This window comes from Natrix helvetica (assembly GCF_964273705.1).
Source record: "Natrix helvetica genome assembly, chromosome: 9".
NCBI classification, from domain to species: domain Eukaryota; kingdom Metazoa; phylum Chordata; class Lepidosauria; order Squamata; family Natricidae; genus Natrix; species Natrix helvetica.
The window spans coordinates 6,588,499-6,600,408 of NC_138560.1; the positions used below are offsets into that span (position 1 = coordinate 6,588,499).

The 11,910-nt window shown below is 43.0% G+C and overlaps 1 protein-coding gene across 1 annotated transcript; it reads right to left on the reverse strand.

The window, feature by feature from the left end:
- Window positions 1-7,004: 7,004 nt before the first annotated feature.
- Window positions 7,005-8,211, reverse strand: LOC309396530 (chemerin-like receptor 1). The gene has a single exon (XM_081961688.1). The coding sequence runs from the start codon at window positions 8,191-8,193 to the stop codon at window positions 7,183-7,185; it is 1,011 nt and encodes a 336-aa protein (XP_081817814.1). The 5' UTR covers window positions 8,194-8,211; the 3' UTR covers window positions 7,005-7,182.
- Window positions 8,212-11,910: the final 3,699 nt, after the last annotated feature.

Sequence of the window (11,910 nt, forward strand, 5' to 3'; positions counted from 1 at the left end):
GCTCTACTGGTACAAGTGGTAGCTGGAGATTTGACTCGGGCTACGTTTGACTCCTTCAATGTGAATCCATTGAGACCATAGGATGGCTTCACACATCCCATTGTTTCAGCCATGGCATTCTTTCCTTGGTTTGTAGCCTAGCGCAGGGGTCTCTAAACCAGGCAACCTTAAGACTTGTGGACTTCGACTCCCAGGATCCCTCGGACAGCCATGCCGACTCCCAGGATCCCTCGGACAGCCATGCCGAATTCAGACGCAAAGAGCATCTGAAGCAAACCGCCCGTAACACTGGCGGCAATCTACCCCTGCTGGAAACATGGAGGCTGCTTGGAAAGAAAAAGAGGAGAGATGCTGAAAGTCCCTGGTTTTATGCCCTCTCTGGGCTTTGAACGTGAGCCTGTATTCTGATTGGTTGTCAGACTCCCAGGCAGCGGGAAGGGGTGGGGTTTCTTAGCTAACTTTATTAGGCTGTCCTGAGACCCAAACTTGTTTGCCTTGCTGGCTGATGTAATTTTCCCAGATGCCTTGTGGTGAGTTTCTGTTTGCTAGATGGCTCTGCCTGAAGGAGGTAGATCTTTGTTATGTAGAATAGACTAGCCCAGGCCTTAATGGCCCATTGACAAAGTGGGGGGTGGGGGGGAAGCTGAGTTTCTACCTCCCTTTTAGAGGAAATATTCTGCTTTTTAAATATTTCCTAAAATATTTCATATGGGTTTTAACTTTCAACAGGGGAATACGACGAATGCAATGCTTCCACAAATGGGAGCCTAAACCACCTCTCTCCCTTTTCATTACTTCTTCAATACTTTTACATCCATCAAATAAAATCCTTTGAGCGTGCACTGTCCCTACCTCTGCAGCGTACAAACCATGATTGAGATTATCTTATCCTTGCATGTTTGAGAGAGAGAGAGAGAAATGGATTCCTGTTGAATTAAGACTTTGTTTTCTGACCCCAGAGCGCATAACCAGGCCACGCGTCCACTTTGCCATGAAGGGAGACATTAGAAAACCACTTCAGATTATACGGCATATTTCTGGGCATCACTCGTACCTCGATAAAGCAGGACAAGGTTCAGGGAGGTTAGTAAAAAGGAAGCCATTCCCTTGAACTTTGAAGAAATCTCTGTAAGATCCAGCTGGTCTCGCCTTTGACCATCTTCTTATTGCAGAATTATTTCCAGAGATCTACCAGAATAAGAAATGGGACAACGTTGTTGGATATTGTTGTGGCAACCATCAAAAGTCCTATTCACATAATATATATTTTTTGAAACCCCTTTCATATCCTCATTCAACTCATCTAGTAAGGTAATCTAGTCCCAAAGGTGCTTTTTTTCCAAGAGGCAACTAGACTTTCCAGTTTTTCTTTAAAGATGTTTCCACTTCTCATCCAAGAAGCTTCTTCAGCTCTGACTGGATGATTGTATCCCTCCCCCTCTGTTCCCAACTCTAGGGGGCGGTGCTCATCTCCGTTTCAAAGCCAAAGAGCCAGCGCTGTCCCCGTGGGCATGGGGCTGGCATGATTAAACGCCGAAGGCGCATGGAACGCTGTTACCTTCCTACCAAAGGTGGTCCCTATTCTCCTATTTGCATTTTTTACGTCCTTTCCAACTGCTAGATTGGCAGAAGCTGGGACAAGTAACGGGAGCTCACTCCATTACACAGCGCTAGGGATTTGATCGACAAGCTCAGCATCTTAGCCACTGAGCCACCGCGTCCCTCTTCTGTTGAACATAGAGCTGTTCAGTTTTGACATAGATGGCCTCTTTAACCCTGCTTTCAAACCAGCTGTCTGCAAGGAGTATAAATCCTTCCATTCCCCACCATCCAGTCAGAGCCGAGGAAGCTTCTTGGATGAGAAGGGAAACGTCTTCAAAGAAAAACCAGAAAGTCCATTTGCCTCTTGAAAAAAAGCACCTTTGGGACAACCATGTCCTGGATGACTTAAGAATCTCCATAAAGGTAACCTAGCATTTTCCTGGGGCAATTGGAGCAAATCACCTTTGCACAGCCTTAATCTAGCTATATACTACCGAAATTATCCTTGTGTTTATCTGTTTATACTCTAAAGTTAGACCAAATGGCACTTCAGACTGCAACAATTTTTGTATCAAGGGACCTCTCAGTTGGGTTGAGTGACTGGCCCCAATTCATCCAGTCACTTTTTCATGCTTACAGTGGTGCTAGAACTCAGTATCTCCTGAATTCTAGCCTTGTGTCTTTATAATCAAAGACACTCTCTAAATATTCTAAATAATTCAATTTTTCATAGCGAGAACAATGACTGGTCAAGATGTCCATCAGATGCTATTGGACTACGATTCCCCAGCAGCCCAACAGATGCTGTTGAATTACAACTGCCAGCAGCCCAACCAGAGATATTTTCTTCACTCACCTCATTTCCCACTGTGTTTCTAACTTCTAACTGTCTCGGAATTTTCTTCTTTTTCACCCAAGGGGGGGAAAAAGCTATTGACCAGCATTCTGAAGAGCTGAGCCAGCTGTTTCTAACATGGATTTTCCTTGGTCTTCTTCCCTCTCCTTGTTTTTGTTGTTGTTAGTTGTGAAGTTGGGTCTGACCCATCACAACCCCATGGACAACGTTCCTCCAAGCCTTCCTGTTCTCTACCATCCCCCAGAGTCCATTTAAGCTCACACTGATTGCTTCGGTGACTCCACCCAGCGACCTCGTTCTCTGTTGTCCCCTTCTTCCTTTGCCCTCCATCTTTCCCAGCATGAGGCTCTTCTCCAGTGAGTCCTTCCTTCTCATTAGGTGGCCAAAGTCCTTGAGTTTCCTCTTCAGGATCTGGCCTTCTAAAGAGCAGCCATGGTTGATCTCCTCTAGGACTGACCAGTTTGATCGCCTTGCAGTCCAAGGGACTCACAGGAATCTTCTCCAGCACCAGAGTTCAAAGGTCTCCATTCTTTGGCGCTCAGCCTTTCTTATGGTCCAACTTTCACAGCCATACATTGCAACTGGGAAAAACTATAGCCTTGACTATATTCTCCCTGTTTAGAAACAGGCATTTTATTTTATTTTTTATTCTAATTTGTCAAACAGAAATGAAAACAGGAATAATATAAAAATACAATGTATAGAATACAAAAATACAAACTGAATCAGATAGAACATCCCAGGCGTTGCCAACTCTATTACAAAAATCTTTTTTTTTTACAGTCAAGTTTAGAACGATTTACATTGAGTTTAAAACAGTTGTTTGCACATGGATTATTGAGATTAAAACAGAGAAGGTCATTTACAGGTAAAACATTACTATGTACAGTTTTTTATGCAATACTTAAGTCTGACTGCAAGCACTTTATCTTCCTTTTTGGGTGCCTACATGATGCCTATTGTCCCATCTGAGTACATTTTTTTTCATAATTTCATTAACACACACACACAAAAAAAGACTGGCACAAGATAAGGAGGAAAATAAAACAAAGAGAAACAAAGAGAAAGCTAAAAATGCAAGGAAGTAAAAGAAATTAGATCTCAGCCATCTGAAGAAATGGGCCAGCTGCATTTGCAACATCTGTTTTCCTCTTTTTTCTTCCCTCTCCCCCTTTAGAAAAGCCACTTGATTAGTTTTGATTATAAAGGAATTAAAGAAAATAAAGATCTGCCTAGTCACCCAATCACTGGAATCCCATGGGGAAAAGGAGAGAGAGAGAGAGAGAGAGAGAGAGAGAGAGAGAGGGAGGGAGGGAGGGAGGGAGGGAGGGAGGGAGAGAGGGGGGAGAGAGATACATAGATTGATGGATGGATGGATGGATGAGTAGGTAGGGATAGATAGATAGATAGATGATAGATAGATAGATAGATAGATAGATAGATAGATAGATAGATAGATAGATAGATAGATAATAGAATAGAATAGGAGTAGAGTGAGAATAGAATAGAATAGTAGAGTGTGAATAGAATAAAATAGAATAGGAGTAGAGTATGAATAGAATAAAATAGAATAGGAGTAGAGTATGAATAGAATAGAATAGAATAGAATAGAATAGAATAGAATAGAATAGAATAGAATAGAATAGAATAGAATAGAATAGAATAGAATAGAATAGAATAGAATATTGGCCAAGTGTGATGTTTCTTTAGTAATGAGCAAGTAATCCTGAGGTAAAGTTATAACATGGGAAGAGAAGAAGTTTTATTCTCTGTGTTTTCCTCTGGCCCCTGTTGTAATATATGGAGGGATTCTGCTGAAAGAGGCCAAGGTATGAGCAAGTATTCCAAATACGTAATCAGAGAGGAAACCAAAAGAGATTATGGGAAGTGCAACCTTATTTTTTTTAACTTTAATCTCAGCTTTAATCTATACTCCCCACACTTCTTAATATCTTCATGGATGGAAATGATACACTTGTAAAACCTCTTTCCGATTCATCTTGCACTATGCTGTGTGCTGTGCTCTCAGGCAACCTCCATAAATGGTAAAGATAAAGGTTCCCCTAGCACATACGTTATGTGCTACGTCTGCCAGTAAGGTGGTTTTGACAGGAGTCCCCAGTGCTTACAACAGTGGCCACAAGTGTTTCAACACAGCTGCAGTTGAAGCATCTTCCTTTAAAAAAATTTTGCAATATTTCTGGGCTATACCTATTACTTAGAATAGTATTAACCTCCCTCCCTCCCCACAGGTTCCTGTGAAGTTGTACTACTGCTTCCCGATACCTTCCACTATTCTCCGTTCAAAAGAAAGGAAGGAAGGAAGGAAGGAAGGAGGAAAGAAGGAAAGAAAGAAAGAAGGAAGGAAAGAAGAAAGGAAAGAAAGAAGGAAGGAAGGAATGCAAGGAAGGAATCCCTTCTTCTTTGGACCTTCTGGATCCAGAAAACTTACAATAATAATACAATATAATAGCAGAGTTGGAAGGGACCTTGGAGGTCTTCTAGTCCAACCCCCTGCCTAGACAGGAAACCCTATATCTGTACTTAATCTATAATCCAGTGTTTTCTACTGAATTGATCAATTCACCCAATATCCTTAACTAAGCCCTTGAAAAGTTGAGTAGTTTGTTTGATTTATTCGTGCATTGGTTGATGCACCACAAAAACCACACAAACAGCTTTCTCAAGCACTGATTTCCTTAGAGGAGACCAATGTTATTTATTTGTATCCTGCCTATTATTTTCACAACTAACTCAAAGTGGTGAACATATCTAACACACCGTCCTCCTCCTATTCTTCTCGCAACAACCACCCTGTGAGGTGCGTTTTGGGGAGAGAGAGAGAGGGGGGGAGGGAGGGAGGGAGGGAGAGAGGGAGAGAGAGAGAGAGAGAGAGAGAGAGAGAGAGAGAGAAATACAAAGCATTAAAAATGAAATATGAGCCCAATTCATATGAGAATATTTTCAGTCTAAATCTGGAAGGGCTTTCCCAACAGAGAAACTAATTTATATAGAGGGAAGAAGAAGACAAAAGAAAAAACGGAAAAGAAATAAAAACAGTTTTATTTGTCTCCTTGGTTGAATGCTTAATTGTCTTCCGAAATTTGGCAACTGTTTGGGCACTTGCGAGAGGCGAGAATTGAGCAGCATAAAGATCCAAGAAGTTTAAATAATTGTCCTTATACATAATTCTTTATTCCACATTATTTAAGTATTCATCAACTACATTTCACAGTACTTAACCAGATTAGAGAATCAAATGGAAGAATTCATACCAACATCCATAACAGCTAGCAATAATGAACAAATGTCCCAACATCTTCACCCTGAGAAAAAAACGCACATATTAAAATATAGCAGCCATTGCTGCTCTATAAAATATAATGTAAGAGTAGTACTTGTTGTTAGTTATGAAGTCATGTCCGACCCATCGGAGGACAATGTTCCTCCAGGCCTTCCTGTCCTCTAACATCCCCCGGAGTCCATTTAAGCTCAGGCCTACTGCTTTGGTGACTCCATCCAGCCACCTCATTCTCTGTTGTCCCCTTCTTCCTTTGCCCTCAACCTTTCCCAGCATGAGGCTCTTCTCCAGTGAGTCCTTCCTTCTCATTAGGTGGCCAAAGTATTTGAGTTTCCTCTTCAGGATCTAAAGAGTGGTCAGGGTTGATCTCCTTTGATACTGACTGGTTTGATCGCCTTGCAGTCCAAGGGACTCGCTGGAGTCTATTCCAGCACCAGAGTTCAAAGGCCTCCATTCTTTGGTGCTCAGCCTTTCTTATGGTCCAAACTTCACAGCCAATCATTGCAACTGGGAAAACCATAGCCTCGACTATACGCCCTTTTGTTGGCAGGGTGTACAGAAGTACAGAGTAGCACAGAAGAGGTATTTTTAAGATGAGCTATATCTCTGTTTTAATACGAGAGAAAATTACAATAAAATGGAGTAACCAAATTATTACGCTTTCATAACCGAGTAAAGCAGAGTAAGGGAGCTGTAAGATGGCCGGTTAGGATGTTGCAGTTTATGGGAGAAAAGAGCTACATCTCAGGCAGCTAAATATATTACAAAACCTTTAAATCGTAGGTAAGAGAAAATGCAATGAATCAAAGAAAGAGGCCCATGTTTGTTAATGATCCATCAGCAAGAGGGTTTTGCAAAGCAAACCAAGAAAAAATCAAGTTGCAACCACTCTTCATTTTGGAGAAATTCAGAATTAAGAGAACACTGATCTATTGTAATTCATTATTCACTGACAATTCACTCAATTTCACTGAGGGCCGCATCAGAGTTGTGTTTGACTGGGGGGGGGGGGGGCTAGAGTAGGTGTGGCCAGCTCAATGTCACTCCTGTCAGGGGCGCCTGTGGTGGCCCAAGTGCTCTGCCAGTGAAAATGGGCTCCCGAGCTCCATCTTTGGCTGCAACCCCCTCCACGCAGCCCAGGTATATATAGAGCAGCATCTAGATCAGTGTTTCTCAAACTTGGCGACTTTAAGTCCTGTGGACTTCAACTCCCAGAATCCCCCAGCCAGCATAGCTGGCTGGGGAATTCTGGGAGTTGAAGTCCACAGGACTTAAAGTCGCCAAGTTTGAGAAACACTGATCTAGATTCTACCTTTGGGCCAAAAAAAGGTGGTTCATATGTGCAGGGAATAGATTTGGAATGAATGCCCTGAGCATCGCACGTGTCTCTTCAAGCCAACACCTTTTGGAATGGGTTGGTTTTGCAGAATTCATCATTGGGATTCCACCTCTGCTAAAGATTTGGATTCTTGGTTGCTGCCGTCTACCGGACCTCTTCCGTGAAAGCATTCTCAAATGCGGAAAAGAGGGAGCGTCTCAGGGTCTCTCTGAAATTCTCACCCATAAAGACATAGAAGATGGGATTGAGGCAGCTGTTGATAAACGCCAAGCATGATACCAAGGGAAATCCAATATACAGTGCAATCTTCATGTTGCATTGAGTTCCATAGTTCATGTCGATGAAGAGGAAGACGTAATAGGGGAGCCAGAGGACAAAGAAGGGGACAATCACCGCTGTGATGACTGTGTAGGGCTTGTTGGACAGAGACAACTGAGTCCTCCTCAGTTTCAAGACAATTGCCCCGTAGCAGAGAAGAATAACAGAGAAGGGGATGAAGAAGGCAAAAATGAACCGGCTGATGACCATTGCAGGATTCTTGACCACTTCAAACTCACCATAAGAGTTAGAGCAACTAGGAGGATCCTTGTCAGTCGGATTTACTTCTGCTTGCATGCGATACATAACTGGAGAACACAACACCACGGCCAAGATCCATACACCCAAGACCACAAAAGAAGCCAACCGAGGTGTTCGGTGATTCTGAGCCCAGACTGGAAACCAGACAGAAATGCAACGGTCAATGCTGATGACCATGAGGAGATAAACACTGGCATAGAGGGTGAAGAAGATGAAGACGCCGTTGATCTTGCACAAGACCAGGTTCATGTTCGACCGGAATCCCAGAGCACGAGCCAAAAACAGGAAGAAGATGAAGATAATGTCAGCAATGGCCAAGTTGAAGAACCAGACCGTGTTGACTGTCTTCTTCATTCGGAAGCCGGTGATGAAGATGACCAGCCCGTTGCCAAGGACCCCCATCACTAACGCAAGACTGTAGATCGCCATAGAGGCAATCTGCATCTTTTCCTTCAAGGATCCGAAATCCAAGGATTCATGGTCACACGTTGCGTTGCTCATTTCCTCTGACCAAGCCAGTTCTTCACTGGTGCCTTCTTCCTTTGAAGCAAAGACATGAGGCATGAGAGTTGGCATGAAAAAGCAGAGGAGATAAAATTGTAACCGCTACCCACTCCTAATCGTTTGGAGGTCAAAAGATCACAAACTGAACAGCTTGCCTCCAGAAGTTGTGAATGCCCCAACACTGGAAGTCTTTAAGAAGATGTTGGATAGCCATTTGTCTGAAACGGTATAGGGTTCCTGCCTAGGCAGGGGGTTGGACTAGAAGACCTCCAAGGTCCCTTCCAACTCTACTATTGTATTGTATTGTATTGTAATTGGGCAAGGATATTTCCTTCTTTAGTTGGGGGGACGGACAATCAGGTGTGCTATGTTCAAATGTAAGAATTTGCTCGGTGGACCAGATCAATATATCTCTAGGCAGCAATGTTTATTTCACTTAGACAAGGGCTCCAATTTTCACACCGGTTGAAAAGTTTCACACTCTTAAGACTGCAATGGCAAACCTATGGCATGTGGGCTGGAAGAGGCACGAAGAGCCATCTCTCCCGGCATGCCAACTGTCACCTCTTGCTATTCTGAGTTCCGGTGTGACCAGCTAGCTGATCTTCACATGCCCATGCATGCCAGAAACCGGACAACCGGACGACCAGCACGTATGCGTATGCTGGAAACCAGAAGCTCAGCTTCCTGGTACACACATGTGCACAGGGGAGCTGCTCTTTTGGTTTCTGGTGCTCCCTCATGCGTGTGTGTGCGCTCCCGTTTCGGCACATGGTACCGAAAAGGTTCGCCACCAGTGCTTTAAGACGAGATCCAGAATCCTATTTTGGCTTGAAAACTAGTTTGGAATAAATGGGAAGAGGGCACATTATTCATTTGTTTTTGCATAAGGTGAAAGGAAAGAATCCCTGCTGATGAGATTTTTCATTTCAAAAAAGATTAAAGGAGAGAGGAAAAAAAAAAGAGACCTGATGCTAAAAGACAGGAACTGAAAATTAGAAGATGAATTGAGCCTTAGAGAGAAGCTGGAGATAAAATCCAGAAGTCTAACCCAAAAGGACAATGATGGGTGTTGATATACAAAGCATTAAAAATGCAATCATGAGCCCAATTCCAATCCGTTTTCTTTCATTTTTGAACAGCTCATAAGGGTATCTAACTTAATCTCAAAAAATCTCTCAAAAAGACAAAGGTTGAATCAATAGATTTACATCAGAGCTTAGTTAAGTTCCAAGCTCGGACACAGTGACGTCTCGCGGGGAGAAAAGACTAAAATACAGACTAACCGAGATGAATCTGGGTTGCTCCTGCATTGAATCTTCAGCTCTTCCTCCCTGATGTTTCTCTGGAAGATGCTGAATTTTCCTTCTTTTTCAGAATCTGGGCCTTCGAGGGATGAAATTTGCCGTCTTCTTTCTGGAAGAAACTACACAAGGAGTTTTCCTGGCATGGAGAACTGCATTGGCTAAAGTTTCATCAGGTCTGTGAATAGCGAGGAAAATTGTACTTATTTTAGAACGAGCATGGCTCTTTGTGTTTCCTGTGGTCTCTGCTGTAATATATAGAGGATTCTGCTGAAAGAGCCAGAGGAAGCCCAAATTCGTCATCAGAGAGGAACCAGCAGAGATTATGGGAAGTGGAGGACTATGTTTCATTACTTCAATCTCAACTTTAATCTACACTCCCAACACTTGAGGCGGGTTACCTGACACTCCCCAGATTTAACGAAAAAGGACAATGGTGTGTGTGTGTGTGAGAGAGGGGGGGGGAGAATAGGTTTTCCTCCTACTTGGATAACTTCTCTATCAATAAAGTGATTTTTAGGGGGCCCTTGTGTGTGTTAAAAAAATCAAGTGTTTGAACACAACCACTGAAGCATCTTCCTTTTAAGAAAAACCTGTGTTTCAACATTGCAGAGTTGTGGCTACTGCGGTAGTTTCAGTATTTTTAACTCCCCCTCCTCCCTCCCCACAGGATCCTTTGAGGTTGTACTTCTTCCTATGTCTTCCGTTGCTCTATTCTCAAGAAAGGGATTAAAAAGAGGAAGGAGGAATCACTCAGACTTTCACCTGAATTAACTAACTGAAACAACACTCTTAACTAAGCCCCTGAAATGATGGTGGCTTCGTTTATACCTACCTCGGTTGAAGCACTAAAGACATGCTGATCTTTATGCACGTTTTCCCAAAAAGGTACTACGTATTGCAGACCTTTTTAGAGAGAGTCTACATGAAGAAAATAATCCAGTTATGTTCTATGTCGGGGGGGGGGAGGTCAAACTCAAGGCCCCAGGGCAGATCCGGTCCACGGGGTGCTTAGATTTGGCCTGCAGGACTGCCCTGGAAACAATGAAGGAACAGCCCATAGTGCCTCCTCCAGTGAAAACGGGATCCCAAGGCCATGTTTTTGTCTGCGACAGCCTCTTGCAACCCTCTGCCATCGAAAACAAAGCTCAGGGACACAACATCAAATGTCAACTTAAAAAGAAAACAATCTTTACTACAAACTTTCTCAACCTGATTCTCGCTAGACATTCAGGGTGGTTACAACATTCAGGATTCCCTAGCAGTGGCAGCTGTGTGAGAATCCTGGGAGTTGTAGTCCCAAAGCACCTGGAGGACCTAAACTGGTGTAGGATGTTTAGGGCATTTGTGAGAGGCCAGAATTAACCAGCATACAGATCAAAGAGGTGCTCTCTTTGTATAATTGACATTAAATATAAAATTCTTTAATGCTATTTTTTTAAATCTTAACTGTCCCACAACTGCATTTCACATTGTTAAATCAATCAGAGAATCCAATTAATTGTTGTTGTTAGTTGCGAAGTCGTGTCCGACCTATCGGGACCCCATGGATAACGTTCCTCCAGGCCTTCCTGTCCTCTACCATCCTCTGGAGTCCATTGAAGCTCACGCTGACTGCTTGGAAGACTCCCTCTAGCCACCTCATTCTCTGTTGTCCCCTTCTTCTTTTGCCCTCCATCGTTCCCAGCATTCGGCTCTTCTCCAGTGAGTCCTTCCTTCTTATTAGGTGGCCAAAGTATTTGAGTTTCCTCTTCAGGATCTGGCCTTCTGAAGAGCAGTCAGGGTTGACCTCCTCTAGGACTGACCCACTCAGCCTTCCTTACGGTCCAACTTTCACAGCCATACATTGCAACTGAGAGAACCATAGCACTGACTATGCAAACTTCTTTTTCAGGTGTGCGTTGCTCCCAGTTCAGCCCGGATTGGGTGAACTGGTAGTGGCAGTACATATATCCATAAAAGCTAGTGATAATCAACAAATGCCCCATCACAGACCCCACATATTAAAACCTAGCAGCCATTGCATTTCTGTAAAATATAATGTAAGAGAAACACAGCAGCAGCATTATCAAAAAGAGACATCTCTGTATTTCACTTTGAGGAATAAGAATAATAAAGCAGTGCAATCAAACCCTCATGCTCTCATATACGTGTAAAGCATATTTAGGGAGCTACAAGGTGACTGGCTAGGATGTTGCAGTTTATGGGAGAAAAGAGCTACCCCTCAGGCAGCACAAATCGATCCAAGGATCACTGTAGAGCCAATGTGAATCATTTCCATCAATAGATAGTTAGCTTTTCACGGTACATAAGGAAATTGGAATATTCTGGGCCACAAGTTGTGTTGCTTATTTCCTCTGACCAAGCCAGTTCTTCAATGGTGACGTATCCCTTAAAAAGTAAAAATAAAAACGTAAGAACATAAAAAGCAAAGCAAAAGAAAATCAACGGTAAGAACTTCCTTGCTGGACCAAACCAATTTATC

Excerpts from the sequence above, each read along its gene's own strand:
- LOC309396530 (XM_081961688.1), bottom strand. The coding sequence starts at position 8,193 with ATGCCAACTCTCATGCCTCATGTCTTTGCTTCAAAGGAAGAAGGCACC.